The following is a 21,558-nucleotide window of genomic DNA, read 5'->3' on the forward strand; positions in this document are numbered from 1 at the left end:
AAACCTTTATAACCATTTACAGAATCCAGTTTTATCAGGTTTTATGCTATAAAAGCAACTCTGTAAAGCAACTCGCTGCTGCATGTCCACCCTGCTCATACTACCAAACCATGGACTTTGTTTTGATATGTGTGGGAAAAGTTATTTGAATCAAGCGTAGGTTTAAGGGCAAAGTTGACCCACCCACGAGGAACAAAGCATGGTTTGCTTTTCTACGTGCTGCGCGCACACACGAGCGTAAATCTCGTGACAGCGAAGGGCTTTGATTTTTCCAGACGAATACAACGCGTCTAATTTTTTACTGGTTGTATTAAGTGTCTGGAGTTTGTTGCCTAGCAGCCTGAAAATGTCTCCTGATTGGTTGATAGCTCGCACTCTCTCCAGCGCGTGTTAAAACGCTCGTGAAAGGTGCACCAGCGCGCTTCAGAACTGTTCCGAACTCTGGTGAACCTGTGAAAACGTGAGTTGCGTCGGTTCTTCACTGTGAACATTTTGGAACATTCGGATTGCATTATGTACTTCAGTTTATCGACAGAGGATCAACATCTTTTGAAGTGGGAACAGAGTAAAGAGACAGATGGATCCAGCTTACCTCGAACAAGCGCTTGCAGTGTAGGCTTATAAGCTAAAGGTGGGTGTCCACAGTTACTGTATTTTTGTATTGTTTTAGATATTTTGGTATTTATAATATTGCATTAGTTTATGACTTTCTTAAATGCAGCCTGTTTGGGTATTAATGTATTTTCACTTTTAAAATAACTGACAAACAGTGCATGAATTTGCGCAGGCATTATCAGATTGAGAGATGGACATTATCTGAATTCTATAAAATATTAATATGTTATTGTTACTTCTCTAAATCTACACAAACCTCTCATTTATGTTTACCGCTGAATATGTTTAACATTGAACTAGGCTAGATTTTGTTTTCTAAACAAAAGCTTCTCTCATTTTAGAACTTTATTCTTTTTTAGAATGCTTTCGTGAATTTTGTGTTCTTCTCTGGAATGAAACATTCTTGTTATCGAGAATGTAAACAAAATAAACACTTAAATCTAAGTTATCTTAAAATCCTGAAATGTACTTCATTCTACACTGACTGGTTGTATTCTAGTCATAAAATATCATCTAATGTGAGTATATTGGGTTACACTAATGAAAGTGTTTTTAAGGATCAGATGAGGTAAAAACAGCAGTGCTGATACATTACATTGACAGTAGGTTGCTTTAGTAAATAAAAATAAATCAATTCTGAAAGGTAGGCTATTGTTCTCACATTGTGCTCGGATCTTTTTAGTGTCGTCCCATGGGGTCTTGTTAAAAATGCAGGCTTTAAAATGACCATCGTGACAATATTATAGAGGAGCTTACCAAAGAGAATTAATGATTACAAGAATAGTACCATTAGTTCAATTAATTAGACAGGCCAGCTAAAATATTTAAATCTCGACGCAGCTTTGAAGAAGTAGGACACTGCCAAAGGCTTCTTTTCCCTCCCACCGTGTCTGATGTCTGCCAGTGATGGCGTAAAAGAGAAAAAAATATTTTCATTAAGGGAATTTGCTCATTCAATACACAGAGCTTTCAATAAGTTTGTATTACACGTAGTCTACTGTAAACACAGACTATCCAAACTGTCTTTTTATATCAATTAAAATAAATATGTGAGTATAGTAAGGTAGATGAAGCATTATAATGTGTGATATTATGCTGGATAAAACACACTAAACTTAAACCTGTGCTAACGTCTTTTTAAACCTAGACTAAAGGTCAGTTTAACCCTAGGTTATAAAACTTTCAAGGTGTCAAAGTGAAACAATGTGTTGCTTGCATGTTACAGCGACAACCAACATCTCAATGCTTACATTATTAAATATTCATGTGCTTTATACAATTGCAGAAACTTGCAAAGCTGAAAAGTTCCAGCATCTGAAAAAAAGAAAGATCAGCACAAAAACATTAACTGGAGTTATGCAGAGACACAATTGTTTTTTGCTGTGTGCGTCTGGAGACCTAAAGATATAGTTCACACAAAAATGAAAACTCTGTGTTAATTTACTTGCTTGAGTTTCTTTCTTCTACGGAACACAAAAGAAGATATTTTGAAGACATGCAAGTTTTTGTATGTACAGTGAAAGTCAGTGAGGTCCAAAATGACCTTGAACACCACTGACATTCAATAAGATATTTAAAATACATTTTAAATATTGTACTTTAATATTTCAGAATATCTGAAAAAGAAAGTCATACAGGTTTGAAAATACATAAGGGTGAACATTTTCATTTTAGGGTGAGCTAACTCCTTAATAGAACATTTAATAGATATATTTTTCATTTTGTGCATTAGTTATCAACATTAACCAATGATTCACAAATACAGTGTAAAATCTCCAAAACTCCAAAACCAGTCGTAAGGGTTAATTTTTTAGATTTATACATAAATACGCTTTTCAATGATGTATGGTTTGTTAGGATAGGACAATATTTGGTCACGATACAACTATTTTAAAAACTGGAATCTGAGGGTGCAAAAAAATCTAAATATTGAGAAAATCGCCTTTAAAGTTGTCCAAATTAAGTTCTTCGCAATGCATATTACTAATGAAAAATTAAGTTTTGATAGATTTATGGTAGGACATTTACAAAGTATCTTCATGAAACATGATGTTTACTTAATATCCTAATGATTTTTGGTATTAAAGAAAGAAAAATCGATAATTTTGACCCATACAATGTATTGTTGGCTATTGCTACAAATAAACCCATGCTACTTATGACTGGTTTTGTGATCCAGGGTCACATTTACTAAACCGTGATGAAGTAAGAACAGTGTAAAACATGGAACATGATAACTCAAGATTTATTCACCCAGGGATAGGAAACATTATTCAAAGTGTGAAAAGCTCAAATATGTGTCAGTTTTATTCTAAATTTAGACCGGCAGGCAAATCCTCATTATTATTGATACTACTCTTTCCAGTCTGTCATACTAATGCACTTTCCTCCTCTTGATCTCTAAGGGCTCGCCGTTACCCAGAACACCATGATTACGGATTCATCAAGTCCGGCAGAGTTCTATGAGGACAACGCTTCGCTGTTGTCGTTGGACTCTAGTGTATTCTTCAGCGAGCCAGCGCTACAGAGTGACGATCCGTTGGACTTCTTCATTATAAATGTCGGAGGCAGCCGCTACATCCTCTCTCAGGAACTGTTGGCCTCTCACCCGGAGACTCGCCTGGGCAAGCTGGCGCTCTCCAATCGAGACTCTGCTTTAGATCTGTGCGACGATGCAGATTTCTTGGAGAATGAGTTCTTCTTTGACCGCAACTCGCAGACCTTTCAGTACATCATGAACTTCTACAAAACAGGTCACTTGCATGTTCGAGAGGAGCTGTGTGTGATTTCGTTCCTCCAGGAGATCGAGTACTGGGGCATTGATGAGCTCCGCATAGACAGCTGTTGCAGGGACAAATACTATCGCAGAAAGGAATTGAAGGAGTCGTTGGATATTCGTAAGGATGCTGATGTAATGGATGACGAGGAGGAGGACTTCACCGGTGTTTTGTGCCAGGATTTACGCCAACGTCTATGGGACCTTATGGAGAAGCCGGACTCCTCTAAGGCGGCCAAGACGTTTGGGACGCTATCCATGTTCTTTGTGGTGGTGTCCATCGTGAACATGGCTCTGATTTCGCTGGACATCACTATACTTGGTGCACCCTTCATCTTGGACGTTCTTGAGTACATTTGTATCATTTGGTTCACCGGTGAGCTGGTGCTCAGGTTCATGTGTGTTAGAGATAAGTGTAGGTTCAGCAGGAGTGTGGTGAATATCATTGACCTGCTGGCTATTCTGCCCTTCTATGTGACTCTGGCTGTGGAGAGCCTGCATGGAGGATCTACGGAGCTGGAGAACGTTGGACGGGTAGTTCAGGTGCTGCGGCTACTGAGGTTTCTCAGGATGCTTAAACTTGGCCGACATTCAACAGGTGACATACCTATTGAAATATATCGTAAAATCATACACTCTTGGTTCAAATGTTTGGGGTTGGTACATTTTTTTATGTTTTTGAAAAAAGTGTCTTATGCTTGACAATAGGGGGTTGATATGTGTTTTTTTTCTAGGGGTTGATATGTGTTTTTTCAAGGCTGATGCCGATACCGATTATTACAGATCGAGAAGATCGATAACTGATATTTTAAACCCATGGCATAAAAAAAAAAAATTATTGTCAAAATTAAGAGTAACAAGGGCTCTGACAAAAACTTTCTTTAAATGCTTTTAAATTATTTTATCAGCAAATCGTTTTTTCAGGGCTGTCATGATACTGATTATTACAGATCAGGAATACCGATAATCAATATTTTAAACCGATATGGTGTAAAAATGAAAATGAATGTCAAAATTAAGAATTTGGGCTTTGCCAAAAACTTTATGATTAAAAACAATGATTTTATCAGCAAAACGTTTTTTCAGGGCTGATAACCGATATGGCATAAAAATCAATGTCAATGTTAAGAATAACAAAGGCTCTGACAAAAAAAAAATCTTTAAATGTTTTTAAGTTATTTTATTGGAAAATCGTTTTTGTTTTTTTCAGGGCTAATGCCGATCCCGATTATTACAGATCAAGAAGACTGATAACCAATATTTTGAACCAATATGGTGTAAAAATTTTAATTAATGTCAAAATTAAGAGTAACAAGGCTCTAAAAAAACTTTTCTTTAAATGCTTTTAAATTATTTTATTGGAAAATTGTTTTTTCAGGGCTGATGCTGATACTGATTATTGCAGATCAAGAAGACCGATAACCGATATTTTGAACCAATATGGTGTAAAAATGAAAATGAATGTGAAAATTAAGAATTTGGGCTTTGACAAAAACTTTATTTAAATGCTTTTCAATGATTTTATCAGCAAATCGTTTTTTTCAGGGCTGATAACCGATATTTTGAACCAATATGGCATAAAAATCAATGCCAATATTAAGAATAACAAGGGCTCTGACAAATTTTTTTCTTTAAATGTTTTTAAATTATTTTAGTGGAAAATCATTTTTTCAGGGCTTATGCCGATCCCGATTATTACAGATCAAGAAGAATGATAACCAATATTTTGAACCAATATGGTGTAAAAATGGAAATTAATGTCAAAATTAAGAGTAACAAGGCTCTGACAAAAACTTTTCTTTAAATGCTTTTAAATTACTTTATTGGAAAATTGTTTTTTCAGGGCTAATGCCGATACCGATTATTACATATCAAGAAGACCGATAACCAATATTTTGAACCAATATGGTGTAAAAATGGAAATTAATGTCAAAATTAAGAATAACAAGGCTCTGAAAAAAAATTTCTTTAAATGTTTTTAAATTATTTTATTGGCAATTCGGTTTTAAAAATGACTGATATTGATAACCATAAAAATGCTTAATACTGGTGCTGATAATTGGCCAGGCCAATAATTGGTCGACCCCATAATTATTATATATATTTTATTTAATTATTCTCTGACTATTATTAATGTTTAAAAGAATAGCATGTTTTAAATGGAAATCATTACAAATGTTTACTGTAATTTTGTTTTTGTTTATCTTCGCCAAATTAAAGTTTAAATATTTAAACATTTAAAAAGTCTTACTGACCCCAAACTTTCGCAGGTAATTTACTTTTTTGTAATAAAAAAAAAAGATTACAAACACACATTTTCAATGAGAAATAGACTAAAATTAAAGTAATTTGCTGAAAGTCTAGCTTTTTGCAGTTGCAAGTTGCACATATGTACTTGCAAGTTGCCATTGGTACTTGCAAAACACATAACTGACCAGTTTGGCTAATTCGTACAAATTTGTACAACTTCACTCATCCGATTTTGTACAATTTGTGTGAGGGGTAAGTGTGGGGGTGGGGTTAGGAGTTGGTACGTCGTTGGTACGTCATACAAATTACTACGAATTTGCCACCTTGTAAAATACATACGTTTTTTCACAAATTGTACAAATTCTTACAAATTAGCCACCTCGTAAAATATGTACATATTGCTGTAAGATCAGGTTGTACATGTATATTGATGTTTACGGTTCAAGGCAAGATTTTCATCCAATAGATGCTTACATTTTAGTCTGTTTCTCAAATGAAGCATCATAAACTAGACATGACTTAAACTAGAATTTTAGCAAATGCAATCCAGGATTCCACTATATTAAAAAAAAATATATAAAAAAAATTTAATCAAAATGTAGTTTGACCCATTACTGTAAAATCAAAGTTGAAACCTGTATTAAACGTTATGAATTTATGAATGAAGATGAAGAAAATTGCGTTGAAGCTCTGCATATAAAATCATATAAACCATATATCATCAAATGGAATATACAGCACACTGTTCAGCAGTCCACCAGAAAATTTGGGTAGTTTAACACTCTGTCCTGATGGACTCTCAACCTGGGGAGTGAAATAATTCATGAAGATGTCAGTCTATTTTTGGGAGAGTGAGTAAATTTATTCATCCATTCATATTTTGACAGTATCCCAGGGAGACTTAGAGGAAGATCCTTAGACACACAAACAGTTACTGAGCACAGACTTGTGGCTTTGATCTTGCATTTTTGTGGAAGGAAAGAATCTCTTTCTAAGATGCAGCCACAAAGTCATGAATAATTAAATGACATAATATGCAAGAGCTAAAAGGAGAGGGTACGGTTGGGGAATTTGGTGGAACTGGGGCTTATCATGCCAACTTCCATGTGGAAATGTGAAATAAGGGAAAATAGTTTCATAATTAATCCTTTGCATGGAATTAATTCCAAAAGTTCTTGTTTAAATGAGATAAAAGAATTTTGTATTTTATTTTGTGGCTAAATAAATGAATTCACTCTCACTATAATTCTGTTTAGGTTTAACACATTTCTAAGCAGACAATATCAGTTCTGTTCTCAGGATAAATATCTGAAGTAAACACTGACAGAAAATCCACAGAGGGAATGCTGAGCCTATTTTCATATCCGTCACATTTTAATAATCGGGTCCCTCTCGTCTACAGCATTCTCTGAAGGAGTTTATTCCCAGTAGTAGCTAATCTGATCAGAAGACACAAACCAAATAAAAATGAACGGAGTCAGTCCCCATAGTCGTAAACATCAAATATGAGCTGTGTTCAGACAAATGTGACACGTTAGTCTAGATGAGAATGGAAAAAAACTAATTCAACATCAATCTTTTGAGTGTTCCCCAGTGCATTTTTATTTTCTCAAAATAGAAGCCTAGTTCTTCACAGCCACTCATGTTGACTCCAGCACCTCAGACGTGGGTCAAGAGGCTGTAAAAGTCAGTGTATTAATGATAACATACTGTTTCTGCTTCTAAAAATAAGGACATGCTTTGATATGCACAATAAGTAGGCTAGGTGTCGACTTTAAATGCTTGATGCTCTTTCTGTAAATGTATTCAGCGAGGCAGCTAAAAAAAGAATAAATAAAGCATTTCTCAGGAAGACGTGCCATTTTGGAGTGAGAAAGTGTAGCTGCTGTTCTCAGGTGTCTATATTTAAATACAAGAATCTCTTGGATGATTTGATTACTGTTATATTACTTCTTGACTGAGTCTTTGCAGTAAGATTCACACACTGGCAGTGGTATATATATATATTTATAAGTTTAGGCGCTATGGGATCTAACCTATATAAGCTGACACAATGTAAAGCATGCATTCAAAAGACTCTCTGAAAGCTAGACCAACACTTGACCAGTGTTACTTCATAAAACACTAGCGTGAACTTACGAAGATATCTATAGCAATATTATTTTTTAAAGGGGATATATCATGAAAATCTGACTTTTTTCCGTGTTTAAGTGCTATAATTGAGTCCCCGGTACATCTACCAATCCAGAAAATGTGAAAAAGAACAACCCAGAAAATGAGCCGCTCAGATTTCGCTCCCCTAGTGACATAGGAAGGGAATCTTATTATAATATTACCGGCCCTTAATCTGCACATTTCCTCCCACAGTGGCGCCATTTTGTTTTTGAGATTTCTTTTCCAGCTGTATTCCTTGTGTGTATTGGAAAGTTTAAGTGCAATAACACATGAAAGAGAACTTAGTTTAGTACTCACATGCCATGTGACAGCCACTTTCTGTGAGCGTGCTTCGGATATGTGTGCTCAGAAAACCTTTTATCAGAAGTTTAAACGGGTATGGCTTCAAAACGCATTATTTCAGCGCGATAGACATGAAAATCAAATCCAAACAGATGTTTTTTAGCAGAGTATCTGAGGTATGAACTGTAAAGCCACAATCCTATTATTGAAAAGGGGGCGGGGAGCAGCAGCGGGGAAACATGAAAACTGTGTTTCTGCTTTCATTCAAAATAGGCATTTTCGAAATGATCTGTTGGGTATTTTGAGCTGAAACTTCACAGACACATTCTGGCATTCTGGTGACACCTGAGATTTATATTACATCTTGTAAAAAGGGGCATAATAGGTGGCCTTTACCATGTTTGCACACGGAAATCTGTTCAGCACACTTTTATCCAATGTAAGAGAAGTTCATGCTCTCTGTAGAACATGTCACACCCAAAATAAAATCATGAGGTCACTGATTCAAATTCTATTAACAGCATCTACGTAGGGAAGTAAAGATTTGGCATGCAAATTGTTCAGTAATTACTGGCTACATTTCAATTGGGCAGTGGCAAATGAGGTCAAATATAAATATATATAAAAACACATTAAAACATTTGCTGTACAGTTGAGGTCAAAAGTTTACATTTAGAATCTGCGAAATGTTAATTATTCTACCAAAAATAAGAAGGATCATACAAAATGCATGTTATAGTTTATTTAGTACTGACCTGAATAAGATATTTTACATAAAAGACATTTACATATAATCCACGAGAGAAAATTATAGCTGAATTTATAAAAATGACCCTGTTCAAAAGTTTACATACACTTATGTCACAGTCTGATGGGTTGAGGAGTGGAGATGGAGGAGGAGATCCGGAGTAGATGAATATAAAGAAGTTTATTAAATAAAACACTGCAAATGAAAACAAACAAACAAAAACCGGGAGCAAGAAGGAGCACATGAAACATAAGTAACATTAACGACGGACAGCTGGGAGTGATCAGACACAGACTTAAATACACAGAAACGGGGGCGTGGTAACAAACAAGATGACGAGGGGGAAATACAAATATGGGCAAGACCGAACCAACTAAACACAAACCAAAAGGGGAGACAAGGACTAAACCATATGGACTAGAAACAGAAGGGGAAAAACACTGGGAAAACAGAACAGAGACAAAATACTGATATTACACCCCCCTCCCCAAAAGGCGCGTCTCGCGCCGTCTAACATCCATTGGGGAGGGAGGGTGGGTGCCCTGGAGACCGCTAGACAGGGATACAGGGAACACAGGATACAGGGGCGGTCTCCAGGGCATACAGTCCAGGTGGCCATGGCGGATCTGGGGGCTCAGGAAGCCATGGCCGAGTATACAGTCCAGGAGGCCATGGCCGAGTAAACAGTCCAGGAGGCCATGGCTGATCCTGGACCCCCCCAAAATTTTCTTGGGGGAACCTAGGGCATAGTCCACCCAGGAGAGCACAGAAGGGCACGCAGGAGAGAGCTCCGGCTCTGGAGGGCGCTCTTGAGGAGCGGGCTCTGGACGGCGCTCTTGAGGAGCGGGCTCTGGACGGTGCTCGAGGAGCGGGCTCTGGACAGCGCTCTTGAGGAGCGGGCTCTGGACGGCTGGACGACCCCAGCGGAGATTCAGGAGGGCTGGGCGTCTCCAGCGGAGACACTGAAGGAGCAAGCTCTGGGCGAGCGGTCACTGGAGGGCTGGGCGGAACCAGCGGAGACTCTGGGAGGCTGGGCGGAACCAGTGGAGACTCTGGGAGGCTGGGCGGAACCAGCGGAGACTCTGGGAGGCTGGGCGGAACCAGCGGAGACTCTGGGAGGCTGGGCGGAACCAGCGGAGACTCTGACTTGGCGGTAGCCATCTTGGGTGTAGACTCAGGCTTAGTGGCCATCTTGGCCGGGGACTCAGGCTTGGCGGCGATCTTGGCCGGGGATTCAGGCTTGGCGGCCTTTTTGGCCGGGGACTCAGGAACGGTGGCCATCTTGGCCAGGGACTCAGGGTTGGCGGCCATCTTGGCCGGGAACTCAGGAACGGCGGTCATCTTGACCGGGAACTCAGGCTTGGCGGCCATCTTGGACAGGGATTCAAGTTTGGCGGCCGTCTTGGCCGGGGACTCAGGATCAACGGCCATCTTGGCCAGGGATTCAGGCTTGACGGCCATCTTGGCCGGAAACTCAGGAACGGCGGCCATTTTGTGAGCTGACGCTGCAGCCTGAGATACTGGGCTGAGGACCAACGTGGGGCTTAGGAGGACTTGGGGACACGTGGGAGGCAAGGAGGGGGTGAGGTTGCTGGAGTGATATGCGGAGGGATCTGGCATTTGGTGAGATGGGGTGACTGCATGCTTCCAGATGGGAGGAGGACTATCATCCTCCAACAGGACTTGGAACGAGGAATCACACAAATCGAGAACAAAATTTATGAAATCTGCTACGGGACGGTAGCAATCACCAGGAGTAATCAAATTAAACAAACTATCATCCTTTAGTCCCATCTGGAAACATGCGTTAACCATCTTGTCACTCCATCCCACCAGATGGTAAACGCTCAAAAACTCCTCCACATATTCCTCCAGCGAACGCTCACCTTGCTGGAGGTTCCAAAGTTTGTCCTCAGCCCAGTTCATTTTCTTGTTTGGTCCGTCGTTCTGTCACAGTCTGATGGGTTGAGGAGTGGAGATGGAGGAGGAGATCCGGAGTAGATGAATATAAAGAAGTTTATTAAATAAAACACTGCAAATGAATACAAACAAACAAAAACCGGGAGCAAGAAGGAGCACATGAAACATAAATAACATTAACGACGGACAGCTGGGAGTGATCAGACACAGACTTAAATACACAGAAACGGGGGCGTGGTAACAAACAAGATGACGAGGGGGAAATACAAATATGGGCAAGACCGAACCAACTAAACACAATCCAAAAGGGGGAGACAAGGACTAAACCATATGGACTAGAAACAGAAGGGGAAAAACACTGGGAAAACAAAACAGAACAGAGACAAAATACTGACAACTTGATTCTTAATATTGTGTTCTTACCTGAATAATCCACAGCTGTCTTTTTTGGTTTAGTGATAGTTGTTTATGAGTCGCTTGTTTGTCCTTCAGGTCCTACAAATTCTTTGGTTTTCCAGCTTTCTTTTTGTGTATTTGAACCCTTTCCAACAATGACTGTATGATTTTGAGATCCATCTTTTCACACTAATGAAAACTGAGGGACTCATATACTATTACAGAAGGTTTGAACGCTCACTGATGCTTCAGAAGGAAAAACCATGCGTTAAGAGCCGGGGGGTGAAAATCTTTTTGATTTTGAAGATCAGGGTAAATTGAACTTATTTTGTCTTCTAGGAAACACATAACTATCTTGTGTAGCCTCGGAAGGGCAGTACTAAATGAAAAAAATATAATATTTAGGCAAAACAAGAAAAATGTACACGTCTCCATTCTGTTCAAAACACATCTCCATTCTCCATTCCCCAACTATCACTACATAAAAAAACACAGCTGTGAATCATTCAGGTAACAACACAGTATTAAGAAGCAAGTGTATGTAAACTTTTGAACAGGGCCATTTTTATAAATTCAACTATTACTTTTAATGGGGACTCTACGTAAACACCTTTTATGTGAAATATCTTATTCAGGTCAGTACTAAATAAACAATAACATTCATTTTGTATGATCGCTCTTATTTTGGTAACATTTGCAGATTCTGAAAGGGGGATGTAAACCTTTGACCGCAACTGTAGCTTGATTCAGTGAGTTCAGTGCATTGGGAAACATTGACACAAATTACACAAATTGTTTGAAAGTGCCATAATGTTATTTCTTCCTTCATAATTTGTGAGGCCTCTCCTTTTCCATGCTATTGTTTAAAGGTTAAAAGTAATTGTGTAATTAGGTTAATTACTTGTAGCACTCTCTATCCTCTTGGCATGCAGTAATAGTGTTAAAATTAGGGCTGTTAATTTAACACATGTATTTAGTGAAAAGTTGCTTTTAAAATGGTTGGTAACTAAACAGTTTTGTTTCCCAATGAAGTCAATAAGAAACAAAACAATTTAGTTACCAATATTTTTGGCAAAATGTGGTTCTTTTAGCAAAAGTCTTCTTTTGTGTTCCACAGAAGAAAGCAAGTCATACAGGTTTGGAACAATATATATAACTTTCGTTTTTGGGTGAACTATCCTAGTGTTCAGATCTACCCCAGAACTATCAGAACATATGAACCATCTGTTCTAAACGGCTATTTGAAAACATACTGTTTGACGTCTGTTTGGCATTTGTACTGGTGTGAATAGGCCTTTAGATTAACTATCTTTATCTCCTCTTTGTGTTTTCCAGGTCTCAAATCATTGGGCTTGACGATTGCCCAGTGCTATGAGGAAGTTGGCCTCCTAATGCTGTTTCTTTCTGTGGGCATCTCTATCTTCGCCACAGTGGAATACGCCATTGAACACGACATGCCAGAGACCACCTTCACCAATGTGCCCAGTGCCTGGTGGTGGGCCACCACGTCCATGACCACGGTCGGGTATGGAGACATCCGTCCAGATACGGCATTAGGAAAGGTGATGGCTTTCATTTGCATCCTATCTGGCATTCTCATTCTCGCATTACCTATCGCCATCATCAACGATCGTTTCTCCGCCTGCTACTTCACGCTTAAAATGAAAGAAGCGGCACTGCGGCACGGGGAAGCGCTGAAGCGGCTGACACGCAACTCTGCCTCGGATATGACGGCGATAGGGGTTAACCTGCGGGACGCCTACGCCAGAAGCGTGCTGGAGATGCTGCGGCTGCAGGGGCGAGAGCGAGCCAGCACACGCAGCAGTGCAGGAGATCTCTGGTGGTAACAATAGGCCTGCAAGCTGCCGGTGAGAAAGACTGAGAGAGAGAAAGTGAGTGAGAGAAGTCTTTTAAGGACCTCATGAGGAATCAAAATCTTTATCTTTGTAGAGTTTTTTTGCATTAGGAAAACATACTGTAACTTGCCTCAAAATAATTTATTTAAAAAATACAGCAAAAACAACTGAACGTTCTCATGTTTCCGATGTCACAAACCTAACTTTGTGATTCTGTAACAATCTAATGCAGCTTTGCAAAGAGGTTGAAGTTTTAAACTGTATTAGAAATAAGCGCAAACCTGCAGCTTGCAGATAAAGTGCTGGTGCTCATTTCACATGCAAATGGGGCATTTCTTAATGTTGCGATGTAATGGAAGTAGCAACAGATCTTTTCTTCCATACTGTGATGTTGATTATCGAAAAAGGGGACTTGGTTTAGTTGATTGTAAGAAAGAGGTAGAGTTTAAAGGGTTAGTTCACCAAAAAATGAAAATTAGCCTATGATTTACTCACCCTCAAGGCATCCTAGGTATATATGACTTTCTTCTTTCATTTGAATCCAGTCTGAGCTGTATTAAAAATTGTCCTGGCTCTTCCAAGCTTTATAATGGCAGTGGGCGGATGTTTTTGTTCAACAGTCCAACAGTCCAAGTGCAACCAACTGTAACAAAAAGTACTCCACACAGCTCCGAGAGGTGAATAAAGGCCTCCTGTAGCGATTCAATGTGTTTTTGTGAGAAGAAATATCCATATTTAAAATGTAATAATCGCTTTTTTCTTGCTAGCACTAACTGTCGTACACGGAAGCGATGGCGTAGTATGCATTGTGCAACATTTTTTTCCGTGAAATTAGCGGTGCATGCACAACGCATATGTCCTACGGCATCCGCCTGGAACGGCTTACACATATGACAGTTGGTGCAAGCTAGAGAAAAGTGATTATTACGTTTTAAAAATGGATAATTTTCTTACCAAAATGCATCAATTCGCCACAGGAGGCCCTTATTCACCCCCTGAAGCTGTGTGGAGCATATTTCAGTATGGATGGATGCGCTTTATTGGACTTCTTTTGGACTGTTGAATAGAAACACCTGCCCACTGCCATTATAAAGAGCTAGGCCAATTTTTAATGTAACTCTGATTGGATTCGACTGAAAGAAGAAAGCCATATACACCTAGGACGCCTTGAGGGTGAGTAAATCATGGAAAATTGGGTGAACTAAGCCTTTAAAGAGGGGGATAGTTAAGCCCAAAATGATAATTCTATCATCATTTACTCACTTTCATGTCATTCCAAACTTATATGACTTTCTTTCTTCTGTGGAACACGAAAGAAGAAATCTCGCAGAATGTTTTGGTTCTCATTGACTTTCATAGCATTGACAAAAAATACAATGAAAGTCAGTGGGAACCAGAACTGTTTTGTTACCAGCAGTCCTCAAAATATCTTTAAAATGACATGAGGGGGAGTAAATGATCAAGTTATGACTTTTTGATTATCATCATCATCATCATTCACAATAAGATCATTAACATGCATTTAGAAAACAGATGAAGTTAAAATAGGTTGAATTTTCATTTCATGCCAACTTTAAAGGCAGCAGCAGCAAAACAGGCCATTTAACAGACTATAAAATGGTCTTAGCTAAATTACAACTGTTATTATAAATTATAAAGTAAAGAATCTTATGTTATTATAATTTATAAATGCTTTTATACATTTTATTTTAAAAGAAAAACTATTTAACCTCAGGGAAAATTTGTTTTAAAGACAAAAGTATATTAAAGAGATTCTAAAAATGAAAATAACCCCATTATTTACTCAACCTCAAGGCATCCTAGGTGTAAATGACTTTCTTTTTTTCAGACAAATACAACCAGAGTTATATTAAAAAATGTCCTGGCTCTTCCAAGCTTTATAATGGCAGTGAATGGCTGTTGAGATTTTGAAGTCTAATAAAGTGCATTCATCCATCATGAAAAGTACTCCACATGGCCCCAGGTGGTTAATAAAATCACCACGTTCACCTGCATCCTTTGTCATCCGCTGGAACACCACTCTCTTGTAAATGCACCTACGATAGTTAACGAAAACTATTGATTATGGTTTATACATTTTTAAATATGAATATGTTTCTTATAAAAACACATCGATTTGCTTCAGAAGGCCTTTATTAACCCACCGGAGTTGTGAGGAGTACATTTTATGATGGATGGATGCACTTTACAGGACTTCAAAATCTCAACAGCCGTTCACTGCCATTATAAAGCTTGGAGAAGCCAGGCAATTTTTTTATTTAACTCCAATTGCACTCATCTAAAAGAATAAAGTCATATACACCTAGGATGGCTTGAGGTTATGTTAAGCATAGGGTAATTTTCATTTTTGGGTGAACTATCCCTTCAAGATTCATTTTAGGGAGGAGTGTGTGATTTCTGCACCTCTAGTGGCACAAAACAGAATTGCAAAAATAAAGACTATTCAAACGAGTTTCTTAAACACTGCTACATTGGTTCAGCAGTTAGCCCCACCCCAAATGCAAACCATTGGTTGAATCAGTGTTATTATGCTGCTTCAAACAACCAGGGCAATTCACATTTTGACTAAAATTGTCTCTGCACGTTAAGCCGGGAGATGTATTTTACCGTGAAATTACAATCAACAAAATGATTTTTTTTAATTGCTACATGCCTGTTCCGTTCATCCTTGTGCAACTCATAGATTGTTTGTAATATAAGTAGTTTTTACTGTTCCATGAAGACATGTAATAAAATCTATGTCTGAATGTTCCTGTTTGGGTGATGTTTTTAAGGGCTGCATTTACATCAGAGCAACACTTTTCCCTGTGCAAACTCCCTGTGACTGGTTGATCTTTTTAAAATATCACAAATGGCCAGATGATTACAATGACCTTGTAAGACCAACAGGTCTGCTCAAAGATGCATGGCTTATTTGACACATTGCTCCGAAACAGTTGCAGCTAGACATTCAGAGTTTAAAAGCTTAGAGAGAATCAGTCGCTCTATTGGCTAAAGCAAGACAGTAACAATGTTTTGCACAATTTCCAAAAATTGACCCTTATGACTGGTTTTGTGGTCCAGGGTCACAAATTCATTTGAATTAAGAGTTTTGGACCAATCTACGAAAAAACAGGTGAAAAATATCCTTTTCAATATAGAAGGGGACCGAACCATATCTAAAGACTGCATAGCAATGCCCTAACAACCACCCAAAACATTTTAGCAAATTATAACCGATTTTTGCATGGGAGGAAAATATATAAAATTCTAGGTTGAGGATAATCAAGGAAAAGCCTCTGTGTCTGTGAAAAAGACATCACCAGTCCTGCTGTCCTAATAAATCCACAGAATCCAAGCTGAATGCTAAATCCACAGCCTGGAGATATGTTGGATTTGTGCTATTTCCATCTCTTGTGCCTTTTGAAATCTTTCCAGATGAACAAGAATACCTCCCTTCAATCGCTCATGAAATATCAGACTATGAAAGTCCTTAAATGGAGCTTTGGTTCCTCTAACAGCAGATTGCTCGCCTTGTTCCCAGGACATTTAAGGGATATCGGCTTTAGCTCCTGAAGATGTTTAAATGCCCTAAAGGGTTAGTTCACCCCAAAATAAAAAAACAAAATAGCTCATTATTTAACCACCCTCCAGGCATCCTCGGTGTATATGACTTCTTTCTTTCAGACGAATGCAATCTTAGTTATATTTAAAATTTTCCTGACACTTCCAAAACAAGTCCAAGTCCAGTGCGTCCATCCATAATAAAAAGTGCCTCACACAGCTCCGGATGGTGAATAAAGGCCTCCTGTAGTGAATCGATGCATTTGTGTAGGAAAAATATCCATATTTCAAACATAATAATCACTTTAATCTGGCTTGCACCAACTGGTCGTACACGGAAGCTGCTCCAGGCGGATCTCGTAGGACGTCAGTGGTGCGCACGCGCCACTCAGAAACAACAGTCACAAATTAGAAGTACAAAAGGAGGATTTGTAAAGAAAAATGTCGAAGGATTTTGACATAAACCAAGAGGAAACTGGTTTTCCTTTGCTAAAGTAAGGAAACTTTGCTTCCTTTGCTCCCGTAAACAAACTTTGGTTTTTGCGAGACTCACCGGTGCATGCGCAACCCATAAATCCTATGTCATGCACTCGGAACAGCTTCTGTGTACACCCAGTTGGCACAAGCTAGATTAAAGTGATTATTAAGTTTTAAAAATGTATAATTTTTATACAGAATAAGAATAGCTTTATTCACCCCCCAGAGCTGTGCGAGGCACTTTATTAGACTTGTTTTGGACTGATGAAGAGAAACACCCACCCATGCCATTATAAAGCTTGAAAGTGGCAGAATATTTTTTAAAGAACTCCGATTGCATTCGTCTGAAAGAAGAAAATCCTATACACCTGGGATGCCTGGAGGATGAGTAAATAATGGGCTAATTTTCATTTTTGGAAATTTAAACTCTGCTGTAACATATAAATGCATTGTTATATTAACTATTACAGTTAAAAGTGAAGCAAACTTACTGTGGGCATAGATCACTGTGTGCATCTTATTTCTGTCTTTAGTGTTTTGTTTTCAGCTGGAATACTTAAGGGCATGTAAAAAAAAAAAGTTAAAAAATGTTTTTTTCTTTAGAGGTTGTCCTAGATTTTAATTAAATCTACAGCAGATACAATTTTCTTTGACTTTGTATCCTAAGTGAATTGTGCAAAACAGATTTAGTTTGAACCTGTGGTTAAAAAAAATAGATCATCATTTTTTCTGCTCAGAGTTTCATTCTTTATTTTTCCAACCACAATCATAAAATTTAAACTGACTTGATTCATTTGGGACTCAGTTAGAGGAAAACAGCACTCTACATGCCCTGGTTGAGCTATATATAGGATGCATTTGAATGTGTTTGATCTACACATAAGGGCTGTGTCTATTCCCTATGTGACTGATGCCTCCCCAACCTGTCTTCCTGGCACCAGAAAATTCAGATGCGAGTCCAAGAGGCCCACATGTAATTAGAGTGCACTGTCTGTCCGGCTGCATTTGTGAATGTGTGTACAGGTCTGTGTGCATGCATGCATGCATGAGTTGAAATGAACGGGACAAGGCAAAAGAAGAGAAGATATATAAAAAGACCTAAGGGGAAGTCACCGGTTAAAGAGGTTTGCACTTACTGTCGTGGCAATAATCTGCTGTTTTTCCAGGTCAAAGTGTATTCTGGTTAAACAAAAATGTGTATGAAATATTGAAGTAATACAATTTGTTCTAAAAGAAAGAAATGTAAAATGTAGATTACATTCATACTTTTATATAGCAGGATGCATTAAGTTGATCAAAAGTAGCAGTAAAGACGGTATCATGATTTCCACAGCACAACTGTTTACAACAATGATAATAATAAGAAATGATCATGTTAAAACAGAAAACAGTTATCTTAAACTGTAATAATATTTTAAAATATGGCTGTTTGTTATTGTATTTTGATGAATTATGTGGCCAAAATTATTTGAACACTAGTATTTTCACCTGCTAAAAAATGATTCAAAGTCAGTTATTTCTATTTTTGCTGCAGTGTGTCAGTAGGAAATATCAGTTTACATTTCCAAACATTCATTTTGCCATTCATTGTAATAATACAGTGAGATTTCTGTTTGCACAAAGAGTCTGACAACAGCCAGTGCTCCACACAGTGATCTGATCTCATCATTATCCAGTCTGCCTGGAATGACATGAAGAAACAGAACAAACTGAGACTCACTTAATCCAAAAGAACTGTGGCAACGTTTTCAAGATGCTTCAAGAGACCTGCAAAGCTACCTGAAAAACTATGCGCAAGTGCACCTATATAGGCAAAAGCTGCTTTAAATGCAAAGGATGGTCACAGCAAATGTTGATTTAATTCAGTTAAAAGAAGTTAATTTATATAGATAAATAATTTTTGACAGCATCTTTGCAGATGGGTTTCTTGAAGCATCTCGGAGACGTGGCCACAGTTCATCTGAATTTAGTCTGCCTGAATTAGTTTTTTTTTTTTCATGTCATTCCAGACAGACTGGATGATGATGAGATCAGATCTCTCTGTGGAGCACTGCCTGTTGTCAGACTCCTTGTGCAAACATAAATTATTACAATTAATGCCAAAATGAATGTTTGGAAGTGTAAACTGATATTTCCTACTGACACACTACAGCAAAAGATAGAAATAACTGACTTAAAACTGACTTTTTTAGCTGGTAAAAATTCTGGTGTTCTAATAATTTTGGCAACCACTTTAAAGTCAGCCTTGCTGAACTTTCAAAACAATTTTTAAAAAATCCTTAAGACCACATTTAAACAGTAGTGTATTTAAAGCATGTTAAATGTTGTGCCTGGTTTGTCAAATATGGGTCTAATTTGGCAAAAATTGCTATAAATGGGTAAAAATGACCTGTAAATAGTTTAAGGGTTAACCTAATAAAACATGCAGTTAGCTGCAGCTTTTTGTTTCCTATGCTACATCACACACATACACACACACACACACACTAGCTCTACACACACTATTTATCCCTTCAAAAAAAAAAACTAGTTTGAATGCTGTGCCACAAATCGGTGTTGAGAAAGGAAATGTTAAATGTGTTTTCCAAATGCTATTTGTTCAGTCACTCAAGCTTATGGTTCTCTATGTGCCAATGCTACAGCTCACCTTGAAAAGCACAGAAGCTGGCGTCTTTTAATAAGAGAAGCACTTCTTGAGACTATTTTGACTCAGCACAGAATAATGTCTGAATGACTGTCACAGAAGATTCTAGCAATTTGCAAATCACATTTAGAAAACGTCAACCAAATCCCCATAACACCGTGTGTAAAGTGTGATTAGCACTACAAAACTCAACACCACAATTCTAGGGTGTTGTCATTCTAGTTTTTCTGACATCAGTGGTTCAACCGTAATTTTATGACGCTACGAGAATACTTTTTGTGTGCAAAGAAAACTAAAATGACGACTTTATTCACAAAAGTATTTTTGTAGCTTTATAATATTAAGATTGAACCACTGATGTCACATGGACTATTTTAACAATGTCCTTACTATCTTTCTGGGCCTTAAAGGCCTTTCCACACTGAGCACAGAAACGAATATCGTACGTGATGGCGCACTGGAATAAAACATCAGATTCCTATGGATGCTTCCACATAGACTGAGAACACCCGCGTACCGAAAAAGTGAATGTTTTTTAACAACCAGTCCGACGAATCTTTTCAGTTTCGCAAAACGAAAACACGGCCGTCCAATAAGATTTGAGCATTACATCACATGCCCAGAGCAGGCACGTGCTCAAAAGGAGGAGAGTGGTGGCGCTGTTTCGAAAACCAATGTAAACAAACACAGAAGAAGAGTATTCCAAAAGAGAAAAGGATGCACTCTTGTTATCATTGCATCTGAGAACAGATTCCCACTGAATTATGTCATCTCATTATGTTCACTCTCTAGATCTTCTGTATTAAAAATAAAAATATCTTAATTTGTGTTGCAAAGATACAGGTTTGAAACTACATAAGGGTGAGTAATGACAGAATTTTCATTTTTGGGTGAACTATCTCTTTAGGTCTTCTTAACAAGCTGGTAATTTTGGTATGTTGTTTCCTTTTGTTCAAATCCCTAAGTACTAGAGCAAAAGTAATCATGCTTGGCTTTGAGTATCACACTGTGTGCAACTACCAGACACTAGCTAATGGTTATGAAATCACTGTTCACATGATAACCAGGATATCCTTCCTCTTTGAAGCCAAGGACACTGGTCAAGCTGTTCTATTTCCCGGTGAGACCTGACAGCGGTGATGAAAAACGAGTGTTAAAATGCCCTGTGATTCCATGAGGCGTCTCACAACTAGGTCAGGGCACCTGGGAAGGGGTAAGGGTCGTTCTTGAGAGACAGACAAGCACGAGTTTAGAACAAAGACTATTATAGACAGACTGTTTGTGTAAAGATGTTCAAATACTGTGGTGTACAGGTTTAATTTAAACCAATACCATCTACACAAAAGGTCAAAATAGTATGGTGAAGTGTGATCCCACGGATAATTTAAGCAGAACTCGAGGGAGACTTCTTGGGCCGAATTCTTTCATCTGAAAATCCTTTTTTTGTCCAATTAGCTGCCACATCATGACATTCAGCATTCTAATAGAATCTAAAATCCAGCTCTCCTCTTTCTTTGCATATTACGCTCACTAAACAAATTGCCCTTTGGTTCACTTACCTTAATGGCTGAAGATCTTGTTGTTATCGATTTACCGTGTTTGTACAATTGCCCTACTGATCATCCCTGCACTAAATGGATTTCACATCATCCATGTGGAAGGAAACTCAAGCTGGAGCATCAAGGCGAAGTGAAGTGGATCATCTGTTTTTGTATATAAAGCACAGTTTTGCTCAGTTGGAACCTTCATGCACTTGTGCACCACAGTATTGTGAACTTTGACTTCTTTAACACAAACCTCCCTCTCCGATCTGAACAAGCCCAGGGCGATGCAGTTGGACGCCCCCATGGTCTTT

General features: G+C 38.2%; 1 protein-coding gene across 1 annotated transcript; it reads left to right on the top strand.

Moving 5' to 3' along the window:
* The first annotated feature begins 390 nt into the window (after positions 1 to 390).
* kcnv1 (potassium voltage-gated channel modifier subfamily V member 1) lies at positions 391 to 13,716 on the top strand. The gene is made up of 3 exons (XM_073847684.1): positions 391 to 631; positions 3,021 to 3,989; positions 12,498 to 13,716. The coding sequence occupies exons 2-3, from the start codon at positions 3,044 to 3,046 to the stop codon at positions 13,007 to 13,009; spliced, it is 1,458 nt and encodes a 485-aa protein (XP_073703785.1). The 5' UTR covers positions 391 to 631; positions 3,021 to 3,043; the 3' UTR covers positions 13,010 to 13,716.
* Positions 13,717 to 21,558: the final 7,842 nt, after the last annotated feature.

Source organism: Garra rufa, chromosome 9 (genome assembly GCF_049309525.1).
Source record: "Garra rufa chromosome 9, GarRuf1.0, whole genome shotgun sequence".
NCBI classification, from domain to species: domain Eukaryota; kingdom Metazoa; phylum Chordata; class Actinopteri; order Cypriniformes; family Cyprinidae; genus Garra; species Garra rufa.